Source organism: Gadus chalcogrammus, chromosome 18 (assembly GCF_026213295.1).
Source record: "Gadus chalcogrammus isolate NIFS_2021 chromosome 18, NIFS_Gcha_1.0, whole genome shotgun sequence".
Lineage (NCBI taxonomy): Eukaryota > Metazoa > Chordata > Actinopteri > Gadiformes > Gadidae > Gadus > Gadus chalcogrammus.
In genome coordinates, this window is record NC_079429.1 from 12288162 (window position 1) to 12308093 (window position 19932).

Consider the following 19932-nt stretch of genomic DNA (forward strand, 5'->3'; position numbering starts at 1 on the left):
CGTGTGTCTGTCTATGCATGCATGTATGTGAATGTCTGCCCTATGTGCATGTGTTAGTGTGTGCGTGTGCATGTATGTGTGTCTTTGTGTTTATGTGGTGTGTGTGTGTGTGTGTGTGTGTGTGTGTGTGTGTGTGTGTGTGTGTGTGTGTGTGTGTGTGTGTGTGTGTGTGTGTGTGTGTGTGTGTGTGTGTGTGTGTGTGTGTGTGTGGGCGTGTTTGCTGGTTTGTTAAAAGATTTGACGCATTGACACATTACAAATAAAACCCAGTGCCGATCATTTCCATTGGCTATAGATTGAAGTTATAGTGCCGTGATGATAGCCTATATTATTTTCCTCTCTGAATTTTAAGACAACGTAGACCCACACAGCAAGGCTGATAACTCTGATTTGACGTCAACGTCGTAGGCCTACTACCACCATTCCTGAATCTTCCAGACACTCCCCCCTCCACCCCCTCCCCGGCACCATTTAATCCTCTTTTCTGACGGAGCTGTCGGTTCATCACCTCGCAGTGTATCTAAGTCAAGCCAAGAATAACTCCTCTAACCCTCTCACGCTGGTCCGGTCTTGCCATCCTCGATAGAGATAGATCTAGATTTCCGTTATTTCAGTTGTGTCATTATTCCTGATTATTTGGGGCGAAAGGGGGGGGGGGTGGGGGGGAGATAAAATCCGTCACCATGTTTTCAAGTAGAGACCTCAACTTTCGGAGTTACGCATACATCGAGTTTTTATCCAAATGTATTTAGACTATCATCGCGGCTTTAGTTGCGCGCTTAGCTTTAATACTTTACTATTATTCTTTGTAACAGATCACCGTACCGACCTCAGTGATGTTTTCACTCGTGTACGGGCTGTTCTTCTTTCTAGCCCTTAGCGGTAGCCCACTAACGCGCGGCCAACCAGACGACGGGAAGAGGTACATATGCAGAGCCGTGCCGGTGACCGGTGACGCGAGCTGCCAGGTGACCCTTCTACCCGAGCTGACCGCGGGGGGCCAAGAAGAGGAGCTGAGGAACACCGTAATGCAGCTTCGCGAGACGATCTTACTGCAGAAAGAAACGATCGGCAAGCAGCTCGGAACCATCAACGAGTTGACCACCAAACTCTCCCTCTGCGCCTCGTCCTCCGACGATGGGAAGTACGACCGAGGAGGCTCCTGGACCAAGGATAAGCAGAACACCATGGGGGACGTGCCCCGGGATCCAAATAGCACCATCGAAAGTCTTGGGAAGACCATGAAGGGGCTGAAGGACCGACTGGAGAGCCTGGAGGTAAGGGCGCGCGCACCTGCTTAAAGCATACATGCGTTAAAGTTAAAACTAGGAATACAAAATTAAAGAATATTTGTATATATAAATATAAAGTGTTTTTACACTATTGTCCCAAAAAAATTAACACTATTTGAAGGTTTTAATTATTTCTAAGCTGTATTCTGGGTACTGCGCAATGTCCATATGAAGTTCGTCTGCGTCTCCATCACCATTTTTATTTCAACGACAATGCTTTACGATTCCTTCTGGTGGATAGGACTATACACAAGTTCAAAGTGATGACATGGTCAATTTGTCTTTTAATTTGTGCTACTTAATTGAGTCTAGCTCCATGTTTTGGTTACTGAGAGCCTCTCCCCCTCCTTCTCCCAATAGCAACACCAAATGCGGGCAAACAGTTCGGGGACTCCGTTTCCCAGTGAGCTCCGCGACATGCTACAGCTGCGGCTGGTGGATCTGGAGAAGCAGCTGCTGAGGAAGGTGAACTACCTGGAGACCGAGAAGACCACGCTGTCCAACGCCACGGCCGCCTACCGGATGAAGACTGAAAGTACGCTGAACGCGCTGGTGGAGAGGATTAGCGAGTTGGAGAAAGGTGGGTGGGGGTGTCGGTGGTGGTGGTGGTGGTCCAGGTGGTGGTGGTCTAGGGGATGGTATGTGTCCTTTAGTAAAGGTGAACGTACAGGTGGTGCTAGGGGCGGATTAGTAAAGGTGATGGTATTGCTGGTGCTGGTGTTGGTGATGATCGGGGCCATGGTGAGGTTGGTCGTGGTGATATTGGCGCTTGAGGAGATGTTGGTGTTGATGGTGGTGTTGGTTGTGATGGTATGGCGTTGATAATAATGAAGGTGGTGGTCACGGCATGGTGGTGGTGGTGTTGGCATGGTGATAGTGAGGGAGTATGAAATGTTCTAACAACCTAACCAAAAAAATGTGTAGGGCTTAGTGTTCTACCTGACCATTATTTTATATATTTCATATTTTATGTATATAATTGTATACCAATATGTCATTATATCAAGCTCTATTTAATACCTGACTCTAATTATCATGGGGAGATTAACTCAATCAACTCATCTCCTTGATTGCAACATGAAAATATGAACAAGCTCAGAGAAACAATGGATGCAGGCTTATGGCTGCTTCCTTTTTCATTATGTTTGGATGAGCGACAAACAACAAGAAGTACCAAAATTAGAGCATACCAAACAGGCAGCGACTAAATCCACTCAATCTGACAACCCCCATCCTGATAGTGTGGAGATGAGCAAGTTATAAACGGAGGTGTCCCAAAAGGAGACCTTACTCTACTCTTTTCTGTTCTTCCTTCTCTTCCTTCTCTTGTGTCTCATGAGCCTCTTCCTTTCTTTCTATCCTGTGTCCCTTGTGTTCTCTCTTTCTCTCTGTGTCTCTCTTCATTATTGTGCTGTCTCTTTTGCTTGGCAGCTGTTACATTTGTAGTTTAATGATGTACTTTTTGTATTCTTCCTCCCTCCCTCCTCCCTCCCTCCACCCTCCTCCATCTTAACTCCAACCTCCCTCCCTCCACCATTCCTCCCTCCCTCACTCCTTCCTTCCCTCCCTTTCCCCTCCCTCTATCATCCTTCCCTCCTTCCCTCCTTCCCATCGCATTCTCCCGTCTTCCTTCCCTCTCCTCCCCTCCCTCTCTCCCTCTCTCCAACCCTCCACATCTCTCCCACAGGCGGAGGTGATTTCAAGTCTCCCGAGCAGTTCAAGCTGTCCCTCCCCCAGCGCACAAACTACCTGTACGGCCGCATCACCAAGAGCCTGCCCGAGATGTACGCCTTCACCCTGTGCATGTGGGTCAAGTCCAGCGCCAGCCCGGGCATCGGGACCCCCTTCTCGTACGGGGTGCCGGGCCAGGCAAATGAGATCGTGCTGATCGAGTGGGGGAACAACCCCATCGAGCTCCTGATCAACGACAAGGTGAGTCCTGTAGTAATGACACGCATCGTAGCTGATAGGATGGCGCTCCTGGTTTTATTGTTTGTAACGTCAAAGGCTCAAAGTTCACTATAATGACTCACTCTAGTATAGGGTCATATAATATGATATTATATTGGTGCATATTGTCTTACATCATGTCATATAACATCATGACATAGGATATTATCTCACATCCTGAATCACCTAATAACATATCCCATGTGACATCATAACATCTCATAACATATGGTATGTCACATCCCCACACATCAAAACATGTAATATATAACATCATTGCATATCAAAATATCCCATCATAACACATCATATTATGTATCATCCTATATCACAACCTGTAACACATCATCGGTGAGGTCGTAATGCAACACGATTTGACCTCCCGTCCCAACACCTCCTATGACATCACATCCTGTGCCCCAGGTGGCCCAGCTGCCCCTGGCGGTGCGCGACGGCCGCTGGCACCACATCTGCGTGGCCTGGACCACGCGGGACGGCCAGTGGGAGGCCTACCAGGACGGGGAGAGCGTGGGCAGCGGGGACAACCTGGCTGCCTGGCACCCCATCAAGCCTGGTGGGGTCATCATCCTGGGGCAGGAACAGGTGCGGCAACAACCCCCCTGGCTCCTCACCCCTCCATCACACCCCTCGAACACACCGACTCGCTGATGCTACAACCGAACCCTGCCCATACTGATCAATAGTTGATCATTTCCGTAGATAACATCTGTACGCTCTGCCACTTCATTGTTTATGACATGTTTGGTAAAGAGCATAAAAAAATAACGTGTCTAGACGGTGTCAGGGAATGGCAGGTTAAACCACGCAACGGAATGAAAGAAAGTCACAATTCACTTAAATAGGTGACACGGCTATGGCTGGTTTGATGGAGACGCCTCCCCCGCAAACCACCCACAGCATGAGCGACAGATCCCTCAGAGGTGTAACGAACCGACCCCCTGAAGGCAGAGGATCCGCCTTTGAAGGCAGCTGCTGTTCAGAGCGTGACGATGATGTCGGAAAAACCCTTTTTTATTCTGCAGGACGTGGTGGGCGGACGCTTCGATGCGGGCCAGGCGTTCGTGGGCGAGCTGAGCCAGGTGAACCTGTGGGACCGGGTGCTGAAGCCCCCAGAGATCCGGAGCATGGCCAACTGCACCACCTACCTCCCGGGGAACGTGGTCTCCTGGCTGGCCAGCAACGTGGAGGTGTTCGGCCGGGGGGCCTTCAAGAGGCCCCTTGAGGTGTGTCAGGACCGGCTGCCCAACGCCTAGTTGGGGGGGCTGGCAGTGGGGTTGGATTGTATCGCTTGACTGCTTTTGGCCACTATTCGTTGTTGTGTTCTTGTGCCCTAATGTGGAGTGTCTGTGTATATGAGCCGCTTGCAATGGGCGGGGGGAGCTTTTTTTGTGCATGTGCAAGTTTTGACGTCATCTAAGTTTGTCTGTAGTGGCATTGACTAATCAACTCACTAACAAACTGACGAACCCTACAGCTATTCAGAAGATGCTTGTGTCCAGACAGGGCAACTAAAAGGGTAGCAGCTTGCCCTACATTAATTCCTAATTCAAAGCTTAGCCTGCCTCAAGGAGACCACAATGGAAGAATTTTTAAATTGGTAGAAACCACAGACACATGGACTCAAGGACAGACACTTACACAACACACACAACCTGGCAAAACGTGGCCAGAAAGCAGAGCGATTCGAGATACATGCTCGGCTAACTGCTAATACACGAGGATAAAGTAAACGACAAGGAGCAGACAGAACAGTCGGTCCCTGGCTGACATGTGAGGGAGGGTTGCGTGGGCGTGGATGAGGTGTAGCGAAGGAGGAGATTATCTGTCTAAGGAGACGTCTGATCCTCCACTCAGGACTTTTCTCCCCCAACTGGGCTCTAAGCCAGTTTGAGGCTTTCTTGCGCAACAAGGCTAACCCTAATCTGCTTATTGATGGGACGGATCTGATTTCACTATAATATCGCAAAGGATAATAGTGTCTGGTAAAATGAATATATTTACATTTATATGGAAGAAGTGCTGAAACACAACGCTGGAATAGTTGGCATTTTTGCTGTATACATATTTTGCTATGTTGATGTTACGTGAATAACTCGAAGATGAAGTTGTGAGTAGTATTAGCTTCATGGTTGATGTGGCTTATTATCCGAAGTACTTACTGTCAGCAGACAGAAATACATACGCACTAGAGAGCCTGCATCCATTATAACCTCAGGATGAACTGCTTCTTGCTTGAGATGCGTCTTGTATTGCCCCCTCTTCACTGTCTGCTGCTTAGTGCTTGCCTGCCTTTACAATAACACAACGGTCAATAGAGAATTGGGGTAGTAGCATTTGTTATCCTAATTGATTCCCTTTATCACTCTTGGCTCTAAATGCATTATGTTGGATGTGATGTTGTATCTTTTGCCTACATACAAATCATCTGTCAGAGTAGAACATCTCTGTGATTTAGTTTCTCGGTTTAAAGGATTGTTGTTTAAATAATTATAATAATGTAATTGTATTTATAGTCATAATAATATCTAACGTATTGTAGGAAAGTGTATTATGTATGTTGTGGGCCTGAGGGTATGTGTACCCTTACATGTGGCCTTTGAATGTTGCATAAGTGCCATGACAATATTTCAAGTTTCCCTTTGCCAATTTAATGAAAATGTGTGACTTCAAGCAAAGAATACAAAATAATAAAAATGCTGCAGATATAAATACTTTTTTTTGTTTAGTGTCTGCCTTATGTGAGTCATTGACATTATCTCTATGAATCCCTTGCCTGTCCTTTATTTATTCGGCGTGGTTAAACTGACTTTGCAAAGAAACTTGCAAATACAACAGACTGCCTGTCAACTCCAATATGGCTGCCATCTCTTTCCAGTTCTACCAGCCCTGACACCTTGGTTGATGATAGGTGGATCAAGTGCTTGATGAATTTGCTTACTGGATTGAGGTCACACCATAGCCCTCTTAAGCCACTCTAGAGGGTGGTCGAGAGATCAGGTGACATCCACTGCCCCCCCCCTCCTCTCCAAAAGGACTACAGTTAATGGTGTGTTCCTGTATCCTCGGACGCCAGCCTTCCAAGTTGCACGTTTGATGACACTTCCGGTCTCGGAGCATTCATAGCGTTTCTGTTCTTCTTTGTGATTGTGGCATGAAATTGGCTAGTCGTTGTTTATTATTAGCTACATTAGCCTCTTTAGCAAACCAGCCCGAAAACAAACAACACAACTTTACATTGTATTTCACGCACAGCAAGACCATGCAATGTATAAATTGGTGAACGGAATAAAGTAGCACTATAACAGGTGTGTAAGAGCATTTAAAGTCGACATAAAAATGACCTACGTGGTACAAATACAAAAGAAAAAAATCTCGTTATGGGCGCAGCCATTTTGTTGAGAGCGTCATCACTGCCCTCGGTCTACTCTCAAATTTTCGAAAGGTGAAGACAAAAAGGGGGAGTGCCTTCGAGAAAGCTTGGAGATCTTCGACTTTCGACTCGGAAGTCTGGCCTTCGAGGATTCAGGAACACACCATAAGCCCTGTAAGCACCACATGGTGGGTAAAGAAATTATGTAAGTCTGCACATGCAGGTAGCAATGCCAATGTAATTGTAATTTTATATTAAATTAGAATACCAAAGCAGCCAAAACAATGACAATTACAATGTTCTAACATTTATTGCTTTGAAAATGCTCAAATATAAGTGCAAGTCTAACTGCATCTAATTTGATAAATATAATCCTGTAGTTAAATTGATCCTTAAAACATCAAACATCAGACCTCAGAGATTAAAAAGCTTCACAGAATTCAAATCAATATAGGCTACAACAAAAAAAATAGTTTTGGAGCAGAAGGCCATATGATAAGCATGCAAAAGAGCTATAACCTTTTAATAATATGCTAATACAAAGCACGGACCAGGAAGGACTTTAACTTCTTTGTATTTGGCAACAAAACTTTTTCTATGCATAGGCTGAATACGAATAAGTGCAGAACAGCCCTGTTTAAAGTGAAACGAAGGGTGCTAGTGAGGTGTGGATTAGGTTAGGAACACTAAGGACCATGTCGAAGAATGAGAGGCTGGCTCTCTCCTCTCTCCAGTCCAGAGAAGCTTAGTTTAACTTGGCTTCCATCCTCATCGTTTAGGAACAAAGCACTGCTGGAGCGTCCCACCTGCATTGGAGTAAAAGGGTTGGAACAAATTCGATGCATATATGTATTGCAATCAACTTAACATATAGAAGATATAAGATAATGATGACATTACATTTTTTTATTTCACACCACGCTATTTAAATTTAAATTTCACGTTTTCATCATAAATTAATATTTATTCATGAAATTGACCTTTTCATTAAATCATTATTCATTCATTGATCAATATTGTCATATTTGGCGTTCCATTATCCAGGTGCTGGGCGGTCCCACATGTTACAAACACAAAATAAATAACTTTTTGTGAAACATTGCCCCCCTGTGGCTATAGCAGAAACCGCAGCACAAAGTCCAATTAACGATTGCAATTATTACTCGAAATCAAAAAAACGGTATGCTGTCGGATGAAACCATGTGCTACATTTGTTATCTGAAGTCCTACCTGGAGCAGGTTTGGGTGACGCGGGCGACAGGCGATGATGCCAATGAAGGAGAAGGTAGCCGCAAGCACTGCCAGACAGGACATTATGAAGAATAGGTTGGTGTTACCTGTACAAAGAACAGCACGCTATCGTCATGCCAACCAAAATAAAAAAAGAAGCCTCTAAAAAGTCATAATCACCAAATTCTTCATTATCATTATCATGTTTATATATATATATATATATATATATATATATATATATATATACAGTATACATGAAATAATTTAACTAGCTAGCTATAAATAAGCTTTTCAATTTAAAATAAAATTGTATATAATAGATCAAATCAAGAGAAGAGACAAGAACACATAACAACAAGAGGTAGCAACCAAGAAACCAGAAGACCTAGCAACAGCTGGAAACAATTGATCTATCCGGTTTTATATTATAAATAAATATTAACTGTGTTATAACCACCTGAAACTGAAAAAACTTTTTTCGTTGTTGCATAAAGCACTGGTTATTCAGCTATCATGCATAACCAGCTCTTAAGTCTCTTTCAATTATGCATTTCCAGCTAGGACAGGAACAGATTGATTGACCACAGCAGACATGTGCTTTCCGTGTTAGGTACACTCCTTTGATGTCGGCCAGCCTCAAACACATACACACACAAGCATGCATACTCACACGCACGCACGCACGCACACACACACACACACACACACACAGCAAACAAGACAGGCACGCATGCACACACGCACACACACACACACACACACACACACACACACACACACACACACACACACACACACACACACACACACACACACAATGTAATGTAATTCTGCTGAACTAATGAGCCGAACATGCAGAGGGAATGCTCGATTTGAGATGCTGCATGACACAGCTACTAGTGGTCTCTATGTCGTTTTTCCGCAATCTTTTTAAACCAACCCTGCCTTGCTCCCGTTTCGCTGTGTTTCTCAATGTCTTTCCTGTAGCAAAATAGGTCATAATCTTGAGAATGAGAAATGGAAGGAAGAAAGTAAGAAACAAACAAACACAACAAACCTGTTTTAATCCTATGACTCATATCGTATGTGTTCATTTAGTCATCCACATGGATTGAGTAACAGAGACAGAAAGAGAACCAAAGACCAAAAGACTAAAAGACAGAATGACAGAGAAAACGTCAAATAATGAATGATAACAAAAACAAAAGAATGAATGAACACAAAGCAAGGAACAGAGGAACAAATGAACGAACAACTGTAAGAAAAAACGTATCAACGAAGAAAAGGATTAGATAATTTAAGACTGAACTAGACCGAACGAAAGCCAAAGAACAAGATGCCGGTGACTCACGGCCCCTCCCCACGTAGACGCTGAAGGAGGAGTGCAGGCTGCTGATGTCGTTCTGAACGCTGATGTCCAGGCAGTGGAGGCCACTGGAGGCGAAGGTGTGGTTCAGACGCAGCATGTGGCTGTACAGCACCGACCGAGTGCAGACCGACGGGGTCATGGACCTGCAGTCTGGGACCACCTGCCAGCACACCCACATGGGGGGGCTGGGACACACAAACACACACACACACACACACACACACAGGCGTATACGCACACACACGCACGCACACACACACACACACAAACACACGCACACACACAAACACACGCACACACACAGACGCACGCGCACACACAGACGTATACACACGCTCACACATAAACATACAAACACACATACATCGACATATAAATATGCATACACAGAGACACATGCACACACACACAAACATACACACACACACACACACACACACACACACACACACACACACACACACACACACACACACACACACACACACACACACACACACACACACACACATACACACACACCAACACAGGATGGGACAAGGCATAAATAAGGGGGGTGCATTAGTTTGAGATATGTGGTGCGGTGACATGAGCATCTCTAATCAACAAAGCTCGATTCTACAGATTTAACACACTAACTCCCTCATAAAAACCCAAATAGGCGTGAAATTAATCTGACTTGTCTGGGGGAAAAAAAGAGAAGGGTTAATAATAACTCACCTCCCATCAACATGAAAGAACATGCTGACATTCTCGGCCACATGGTAACTAGAATGCCCTTCCATCTCAATTTTGCTGATTGCGTCTAGAAAAACAGAGATAAACACCAGAACTCAGGAGTCAAATCAATAGTGCTACATCCATGCCCAATCCACCGATGCGTTGTGGTTGTTCTTTGTGTTATTATTGGACAGGGAAGTCTTATAATAATCAGACCTACCAAGAACTTTTAAATCCATCGAGTAATCTCCAGCTATCGGTACTTCTTGTTTGGTCATGTTGGCCCCCACTTGCAGCCGCAGAGTATAGTTCCCAGATTCTGTGTAGTTGTAGCGAGCCACAGGCTCGGTTCCTTCGATCACCTCCCTGCGCAGAGAAACGGAACCATCACGTCCTTGGACCCTCTGCTCTTACAACTAAGACCAAGACCAAACAAGACCACTTTAAACACAAGGGAGGCTCTGGATGTTGGCCTACCCGTTCCCAAAGTCCCACGTGTAGGTGAGCTTCGTTTGGACCAAGGTTTGTTCTGGGTCGAAGATCTGGAACATGGCGACGGTCTGGACAGATGAGGCGAGCTCTCCGGTGTCACGAACCAACGTCGAGTTTCCTTCATTCTGGTAGAATACAAGTTTCCCTGACACTTTTTCTATGTGAGCAGGAGGGAAAACAAAACGATGACACCTCATACCTTTTGAAACGGGTCCTTAATGAGTTGGGTCATTAGGGCCTACCTAGTTTGAAGATGGGGTCCGTTTGCCCGGACACTTGGACACCCGGGAACAGATGAATGCATGTCAAGATCAACACATTTAAACGCCTGAAAAAAACAAATCCAACTCAGTTGATCATTATTAAAAATGCTTTAAGGTTCGTGCGAATCTCTGTAGTACTACTATTCATCATTACCGATACATGCTGATCATCAGGCTGTTTCAGATGAGCCTTAACATTGGTACAGTGAGGTGAAGGAGTGGTAGGTGAAGCGTAAAGTGCCAACAGACCGCGTGAGACCACCGGACTTGGATAAAGGTGTGAAATCGCCACCATGCGTTTCAAGGATGTGCTTGAGATGAACCCTGATCTTTTATTGAGTGTCATACTGTCTGCCCGCCTACTTCGATCAACTTTAAACATTAAACAAGATAATATATGTTTTTAAATATAATTGTATAAGCCTAAATAGGATCATCACATCGTCAATACTGATTTATTTTGCGCTGTAGTTGATGCGTAATGGTTAGAAGCGTGCGTAATTCCTATGCCTATGAACGTCCGCATCGTGGTGCCAGAGATACACAAGTTGTACGGTACATTATTAATAGTCAAATATTAATTCCAATTATGTCGATCTAAAATGAGGAACCGGAATTTGATGAAATGGGAAATTGAACGAAGAGTTCAACGTTAGTTTCCAGAGTAAAATTGTGTCTAAACTGCTCCAATATCTATCTAAATTTCGTATTCTATCACACACACACGCAGGTAAACGCACACATCTACACGTCCACACACACACACGCACACACGCACACACACACACACACACACACACACACACACACACACACACACACACACACACACACACACACACACACACACACACACACACACACACACACACACACACACACACACACACACACACACAAACACACACACGTAACATAGCTCCCAGTCCAGGGAGTGGCGCCATGGGTGGCCCAACCCTCTCCTAGCTCATAGACTCATCATGATAACGAGCACGGCGGTGTCGAAAGTGCATGACTATGGTCATGACGTCATGACCCGGCCGCGCTGCTCGAAACAGCAACGCGCTCACCGGCTGTCACACGCACGCACGCACGCACGCACACACACACACACACACACACACACACACACACACACACACACACACACACACACACACACACACACACACACACACACACACACACACACACACGCACACACACGCACACACACGCCTCCACACACGGGGAAGTTGTCAGAGTGTGCGTTTGGTTTCAGGGAACGGTCATAAACGCAGTGTGTCTCCTGGCTCGGCTCTGCGTCTCCTTGCCCACATGCACAGATTGAGGTGTGTACCACCGAGTGTCGTCTGTCCGCTGGGAACCAGGAACGCGCTGCCTCTTCTTTGAGTGATCGTGAAGCTCGTCACTATAGTCGCTCGATCGATACCTTTTTTCTGTAGAAGTGATCCCGGAGGATCCACCACATAGGAGCTGAGATATGTCTCGGGAACCGGACGATGTCAACAAGCTGACCGAGAGCACCTACAAGGTAAGAAGAGCACATCAAATAATATCATATGATGTGATTCTATAGTGACTTTTTTATTAGAGTTTTTTTTATGATGAGGTCTCCGTCCGTCGGTTTAGGTTAGCTATATATCAGTATACGGGACCGCTCTTATTCCAGAGACATTCTTTCACCCCAGCTGAGTTTCAAAGTGCACTAAGTAAACGGTATAAAAAAAGTTGCCTCGATCATTCTTGGAAGTCGCTGAATAGGCTGATAGTCCGACAGTAGTGATCCCAGACAGTGGAACATGTGATCGGCATGGCTAATCCGAAGATAAGAGATACCTATATACATCTCAATCCACACTGATCGAATCACGTCCAGGAGACACCTCGCCAGATAATCAGGGGTAAATCTCTCAACAACACTGTGTACAACCAATCGGCATTTGTGTGTGTGTGTGTGTGTGTGTGTGTGTGTGTGTGTGTGTGTGTGTGTGTGTGTGTGTGTGTGTGTGTGTGTGTGTGTGTGTGTGTGTGTGTGTGTGTGTGTGTGTGTGTGTGTGTGTGTGTGTGTGTGTGTGTGTGTGTGTGTGTGTGTGTGTGTGTGTGTGTGTGTGTGTGTGTGTGTGTGTGTGTGTGTGTGTGTGTGTGTGTGTGTGTGTGTGTGTGTGTGTGTGTGTGTGTTGACCCATGTCATGATAGTTTCATTCACTATCTCTATCTCTCCTGGTAACAGTGGGGACTGGAGAGCCAGAGAAGGAAAAAAAGCGAGAGAGCGATAAAGCGAGAGAGAGAACCTGTTTTGGGGGTTGTTTAATTTCGAGCACAACTCTTGATTCTCAGCAGACCGCAAGCCTTATTGTTCTCGTTGGGGCGTGCCGGGGGAAAGGCTGGGGAGGCGAACAACACTCGATTGTTGAGGTGTTTCAATAGGTAGGGCGGGGGGGGGGGGGGGGGGGCTCGTGGCAGACTCCTTGTGGCAGACTTCGTTATAGAGCTGGAGAAAAATAAAAGTTAGGAGGGTTTAGTTAACGATTGAACATTGTATTGCTTTTGTAGTTAAACGGCGTCCCCTATGTTATTTAAAGAACAAGCACACACACACACACACACACACACACACACACACACACACACACACACACACACACACACACACACACACACACACACACACACTCACACGCACACTGTGTGTGTGTGCGTGTGTGCGGCCTCTACCCTACTCACAATATCATTATTTATAATGTTTTTGGGCGGAAAGAAAGCGCTGACTCCTATCTTAGAACAAATTGATCACTAAAGTTTGGGTTTGTCATACTAGATGTTGTTTTCCTCTCTCTGCCCGCTCTAGAATGTGATGGAACAGTTCAACCCCGGGCTCAGGAACCTGGTCATCCTAGGAAAGAACTATGAGAAAACCGTCACAGGTAAAGCCCTCGTCTGAGGAGAACAATACCACTCAGGCACACATGGTTCTGCATTGTTCTGCATGACTGGCTGCTCCCAAGATCACTCAATCACAAGATCAAATCAATCAGCTGTACTCAATGAAGGCCCAAAAACACATCCCAAAATACCGCAACCATGAAAACTGTTCCAACTCAATCAAGTAATCATACTTATGGTTGAGATAAAGGGAAGTTGATACTTTTAGTTTCAACTGAAACTAAATTCAATTTCAGAGTAAGTTTTCCAAAATCACAGGTTCAATATTTTTATATCTTATTTTGATTATTTTTTAAACTGTATGGCAGTTGATTATTGCAGTTTACACTATAATTTAATTGTTCAGATCCTGTCCTTGTAACGCAGACGTCTCTGATTGTTTGTTCTCTCCATCCCAGCCATGGCTCTTGCAGGGAAGACCTACTTCGATGCCGTCTCGAAGATTGGAGAAAATGCTACAATATCCCCCGTCTCCAGAGAACTCGGTGAGTGTTGTTTTGACTGACGCCACACACACACACAAACCATAACACACTCACGCCCCCTCCTCCTCCACCTGTAATCTGCACGGTATATAGCCAAAATGTTTATAACATTTTCCGCTGAGTAGACATAGGTGTTCAAAGAGTCAAGCTAGTGTAATACGGTTTTGGTTATACCATCCTCTCATTTTTATCACCTTTTATCACCTCAATTTGCCAAGGGAACGGGGGGAGAATAGCAACCTGTGCTGTTCACACAACCTCCTTGTCGCTCTGTTGATATTTCTTTGTGTCTCGGAGACTTGAGCTTGCACAGTGAGTCATTCACCTGTCTGTGACTCAGCGCCGATCATTATCCCTGAGCTGGGGAAATACAGAGATGCCCTGGTTCCACCCAAGGGGGTGTGGTGCAGGGGGTACAGAATATATATCGGCCGGTCTGGTTCATGTTGTTACGAGTGTTGCCCGTGTGTTTGTGTCTATAAAGGACATGTCAGCTCAGGTTACAGTGGCTGTGATACGAAGACAGATGTGCTCCACGGAAATGCTTGGCAAATGGAAACGTGGTCTGTGAGAAAAACTAACTATAATAAAATCGTGACACGTTATCGTGACAGTCTTTTTGCATGCTTTTCGGACCTTTCTACAGGGCTTTCTGTGGTTCATAGTTTTGTCCTATTACTACATTGAATCATTTCATAATGCTGCATTAAGGAGAGGAACCAAAGCATGAAATCTAAGTGGAATCCTAACCCATTAACCCCTAACCCCTTATCCCCTAACCCCTGACTCCTAAGCCTGAGCCTGAAATTACCAAATGTAAAAAAAAAAGAGGCAAAAACAACAACAGATACTTAACAGAGCAGGCAGTAACTGAAGGAGCAGAAAGATTGCATATTGTTAAAAAAAACAACATTTAACTTCGGAAAAATATGTTTGTTGTTATGCCAGCAGTCTTGCATAGACAAGAACCAAGAGAGAGAGACACAGAGCCACAACTAGAAAATCAGATGGGAAAACAACCTAGACCCAATCAGAAATGGTTATACCAGTTGGATTCCTACATTTTGCTCACCATTTGCCTTGATGGCAGCACTGCTTGTACAATTTAGAAAAACATTTGCTTTCGATGTGCTGGCCTCTCTGCATAGGTTGTCCGAAATAGAAATTGCAGGTAAGAAAATCACTGAATTGATATGGTTGAGAAGACCCAAGGTGCAACAAATGATCACTTTGGAACAATTTTCATCCCTCCATTCCGTTGATATGGCAGCATTCATTGTCATGTCAACCAGGTTATGTGCTCTTATCCCATTATGTTTCACTGTGATAAGAAAGAATGACTGTTGGGCGAACCTCGGCTTAAGCTGAATACAATCCTTACAATACACATGCATGAAACCAATAAGACATCAATTCAGTTATGTGAAATAAACTGAAAGTTGACTACACGGACTGATGCCTCGTGGAGTATATCATACATCATCCTGCCATTCCGATCTGTTTTGAATTAGCTTTAGGATTCCATCACAAACAAGATGGACGCGTCCCCTTGGAAGCTTTCCTTTTTTTGAGTATACCCCCCAGTCTTCGGTCAGACTCTTTGCACGGCAGGGCTGTGTGAATTCTCTCACTCGTCACACAGAACGTTAGAGGCAAACAAACTGAACAAACAGCCGGACGGACAGAGATTTTTGTTCTCCTCAAACCCCTCTCCCAACAGATCCCCTTCCCATCAGGCTGCACGGCCAAAAGTGTTTCACGTAGTTGGATTTTGATCCTCATCTGATATCACTATGTTCAACCTGCAGACTATCCAAGGAATCCCTGGCTTTAGTGCAGGCATAGAGATCAGTGACATTGTGATGTAGCTCTCCATCTTTATGGATTTTTATTTAAATAACTCATTGTATTGTTCGGTTTGAAATACTGATTCTGGTGAGGTGACGTCTCCATTCATCAGTCAGATTGTAGTTTTATTATTTTCAGAAAGATATTTGAATTGCAGAAATATTTATGTTTATATAACATTCATAACTTTTTAAAAGATGAAATATAGGCCTTTTTAAAAAATACATTTCCTATATACAGGCCTTAACATATAGTAAAGTTCTACTCCCCTTTGCTCTCACTCCTCATTCCTTAAAGACTAGGTTAAAGAGTTCAGTGTGGTTCCTAAAAGTAGCTGGTACGAGTGTAGTACAGGTAGCCGTTACGGTGGTTTGACCTCCCTTCCCTCTCCATGACTTTGTAAACATTAGTTCTGTCCACACAACTTTGTAGCCAACAGCCAAAGTCATCACGTTATCGCCTTATAAGGGCAAGGCGATTAAACTCGGAAAGCAAAGTTTTGGACGACGTACAAAAAGCCCTTGTCAGATTCCTTGTGGTGTGACCTTTTGCGTTGGCTTTTAAAATAGCATGCAAATTAGCCCGATCACGTAGACATGGTAAGCATTTCGGGAATGTGGTCAAAAAGGACAGCGTCTTGGTCATAGGGAGAGTGGCTTTAAGGTAATTTAAGGTAGTTTGAGGAACTACAGAAGCGATGATTGCACTACAAAAGAAGGAGAGAGTGGAAGGGCGAGTGCGCACGAGTGCCACAAAAACAAACAAGGACATTCTGAGTTCCCTTCCTGTTGTTAAGCGCTATAGAGAAAGGTACTTGTGCTAAACACATGCATCTGTCATTATTGAAGGGTTAAGCCGGAACCACTTCCGTCTAATGCATACATTTTACCTACCGTGAAACCTAAAGGCCCCCAGGGTTGCCGGTCCAATACCGCCAATTGTCACCATTAACTCCCTTTTTTAAAGCCAAGTGGTTTGAGCTCCCATACCCATATCTCTGCAAAATCAGAACCTATTGTGTGTGCTTCAAATATGACATTCGGTATTGTATAAATCATCGACCCGGAGGAAATAAGAAAGCACAACACACGATTCCAATCAGGGTTTTCAATGGGTCTAGAATTAGAGACTTCCTGTAAAGACACACTGCTGTTGTGCCCTGCAGGGTGTTGCCCCAAAGCAGTAGGTTTCAACAAAAAGTGATTGTAGAAAGATACAACAACCCCACCATCACCACCTGCACGACCTCTTCCACCATTTCTCTTAGCTATACTTGTCAACCCTCCGCTGACAGTGGGGCTATTTGAAACACTGAGGTCGAGCTTTCAGTGGGACTCAAATGGCTGCCCGCCCAGATTGAGGGCAGATAGTTTCAGCCTGATTACTTCTGTAAAGCATCTTTGCTTTGGAGAGCAGCCAATTTACTCCTCTAAACGGGGGATGAAGTCAGTCACGGTAGGCTGAGAAAGAGTTTGTGAATCTTCAAAACTGCTGGCTTGGGGATGTTGACGTGAGTGGGATGATTTGGGATCCGTCCAAAAGACTGCGACGTCGACAGGATGCAAAAGACCATTTCTCTCTTATGAGAGATATGACATCACCAGTATCCCCTGTACATTCAAGAATCAACTATTACCTAATGTCAGCGAGTCTTTCTCTCTCTCTTTCCCTCTGCCAGACGGATGGATTGATAGATCTCTGTTAGGTGTCAGAGACCCAGCCCCCGTTTCTGATCTCTTGCTGTCTACCTCCCTCTCGCTCTCCCTCTCACTTACTCAACTTCTCTCTCTCTCTCTCTCTCTCTCTCTCTCTCTCTCTCTCTCTCTCTCTCTCTCTCTCTCTCTCTCTCTCTCTCGCACACATTTTCTTCTCTCTCTATCATTTTCGTTCTATCGCTAGATTTTGTCCTTAAATGTTCCACATATCTTAACCATCCAAGCCTTTCTAATTGGCTAATTGCCTTCACAATGTTAACACCTCTGCAGATATGTATATGTATGTTCAGCATCTCAGATATGTTGTCTGGTTTCATTCTACTATCACTGTATCTGTGTCATATTGAGTCATACAGTTTGATAAGACACCATAACATCTTCTGGGAATTTACCCTAAGAGAAAAATAAACAGGGGATAGTTTGGTGACATGGAACATGATGCTGATTGACAGTTACATTGCTCACACCCAGAAGAGCTATTACCGTGGGTGGGTTCGGTTTGAAACCTCTATTCTCTCCTTTCCTACGGGCCCTCACAGGAACCAATAGTAGGCCATAACTCCCAGGGGCTCGGGCCTCCATATTGTCACAGCTCCTCTACTTTCTTACATACACAATAAACAATAGTTTAAACAGCGGCGCCGAGCAATACCTGCTCAATAACCATGGCAACGGGGCGCTTTGGAACCCCTTAGTTTCACTTGACAATAGTAGGGTTAAGGTGAGATAGCAAGATTACATTTTGACCATTTTAAACTACAATCTTTGTATGAACTTCGTCCATGTATTAGCTCTACACAAAACCTTCAGCACCACATCTTCTCAACTGGTGGGCCGCGACACATAAGTAACCTATAAACCTTTATCTTTAGAAAGAATGAACTAATGTGTTAAGTCATGGTTCAAAGGCTCACTATTTCCTAGAGTTCAGCCCCAATTGTTGCAGCTTTTTGTTCGCTCCATGTGGGTTACAGTGCAGGAAAGGATTGTTGATATGGAATATTAGTAAATCGATAGTAAAAGGTTAAACCAGTTGAGAACCACTGCTCTATGGGATTTGGCTCGTTGCTACTGGGACACAGAAGAGTACATTCACATTATGACATTGAGTCACACATTTTCGTTACATAGAACAGGAGTTGTACAAGGAAATAGTGAAATCAATCAAATTCCAGTGGCTGTTATCTCAAATTGATCAGATATGAATACATAATAGACCAATTAGTCTCTTGGTTTAAATAAATGGCAATAGAAACTCTTAGCGTCCATAGATAAAATGTCCTTGATAACATCAGATGTACTGCTTCCCAGACTATTGCCAAATAGATTTGTGAGTGTGTGTGCGTGCATGTGTGTGTGTGTGTGTGAGTGTGTGTGTGTGTGAGAGTGAGATTGTGTACGTGCACCTGTACTTGTATGCGCACCTTCTTGTATGGCTTATTATGACAATATTTTATCAGGAAGGAAAATAAAGTGCCCATAGCAACACCCAACGATTGGCCCCTCCCTCCCTCCCTCCCTCCCTCCCTCCCTCCCTCCCTCCCCTCCCTCCCTCCCTCCCTCCCTCCTTCCTCCCCCCTCCCTCCCTCCCTCCCTAGCCCTCTCCTGAGATGAACGTAATGGAGAAGACATCTAGTGGTGACCACAGTGAGGCAGATGGGACGTCCCATGTACAGTACACTGACCCCTGGGGTGCAGCCACTTGGGTTCACCTCCAACCTGTCTGGCACCATTTACTTTAAGGGGACATATATCGACCGCAAACTGCAAAGTTCAGAGCGAGTTCAGCTGTTGGATAAAGAATGAGAATGGCATAACCACACCGATGTTGCACAAGAACCCCTTTAAACATGGATTTGTATGCGTTTGGTCATATGATATCCGATTGCCCAGAACGCATGTTTTAAAGGGGGGGTCTTTTACTTTCTGCGGCCTTTGTTTAATATTTGAAAAATTACACACACACACATTATCCGCATTCAGGTATATTAAAACAAAAACTGTTATTGCAAGAACGTACACACAACAGCTCAGTATGCCAAAGAGCAGCGCCACCAGACCGACATGTGAACTATCATGTACAATTTGTCGCGATTATAGGCTATCCTATAACTTTATCCATTTATTCCATCACTTACCACTACCTATGACACCACAAGGTTTAAATCATGACGAGTCACCATGTCACCTGCAAGGAATGCTTAAGGTGTAACCTTGGTAGATGCCAT

At 44.6% G+C, this 19932-nt stretch overlaps 3 protein-coding genes across 3 annotated transcripts in view; 2 read left to right on the forward strand and 1 right to left on the reverse strand.

Moving 5' to 3' along the window:
- The first annotated feature begins 718 nt into the window (after positions 1–718).
- On the forward strand, positions 719–6029 carry nptx2b (neuronal pentraxin IIb). Its single transcript, XM_056577308.1, has 5 exons — positions 719–1277; positions 1653–1872; positions 2980–3224; positions 3666–3845; positions 4286–6029. Exons 1-5 carry the CDS (start codon positions 837–839, stop codon positions 4514–4516), a joined length of 1317 nt encoding a protein of 438 aa, XP_056433283.1. The 5' UTR covers positions 719–836; the 3' UTR covers positions 4517–6029.
- Positions 6030–6626: 597 nt separating this feature from the next.
- tmem130 (transmembrane protein 130) lies at positions 6627–11008 on the reverse strand. Its single transcript, XM_056577748.1, has 9 exons — positions 10865–11008; positions 10690–10775; positions 10433–10604; positions 10176–10321; positions 9956–10040; positions 9218–9420; positions 7864–7970; positions 7328–7439; positions 6627–6805 (listed from the first exon to the last, which is right to left on the reverse strand). Exons 1-9 carry the CDS (start codon positions 10879–10881, stop codon positions 6786–6788), a joined length of 948 nt encoding a protein of 315 aa, XP_056433723.1. The 5' UTR covers positions 10882–11008; the 3' UTR covers positions 6627–6785.
- Positions 11009–11904: 896 nt separating this feature from the next.
- baiap2l1a (BAR/IMD domain containing adaptor protein 2 like 1a) overlaps positions 11905–19932 on the forward strand; it is a 22986-nt gene continuing 14958 nt past the window's right edge. The window contains exons 1-3 of the mRNA XM_056577351.1: positions 11905–12244; positions 13562–13637; positions 14055–14141. Of these exons, the coding sequence (XP_056433326.1) occupies positions 12194–12244; positions 13562–13637; positions 14055–14141 (214 nt within the window). The 5' untranslated portion in view covers positions 11905–12193. The remainder of the gene's footprint in view (positions 12245–13561; positions 13638–14054; positions 14142–19932) is intronic.

Coding starts and splice junctions, on each gene's coding strand:
- nptx2b (XM_056577308.1), top strand. CDS start 837: ATGTTTTCACTCGTGTACGGGCTGTTCTTCTTTCTAGCCCTTAGCGGT. Junction 1,278..1,652: donor ACCGACTGGAGAGCCTGGAG/GTAAGGGCGCGC, acceptor TTCTCCCAATAG/CAACACCAAATGCGGGCAAA. Junction 3,225..3,665: donor AGCTCCTGATCAACGACAAG/GTGAGTCCTGTA, acceptor CCTGTGCCCCAG/GTGGCCCAGCTGCCCCTGGC.
- tmem130 (XM_056577748.1), bottom strand. Junction 10,041..10,175: donor GATGGATTTAAAAGTTCTTG/GTAGGTCTGATT, acceptor CTGTTTTTCTAG/ACGCAATCAGCAAAATTGAG. Junction 9,421..9,955: donor TTCTTTCATGTTGATGGGAG/GTGAGTTATTAT, acceptor TGTGTGTCCCAG/CCCCCCCATGTGGGTGTGCT.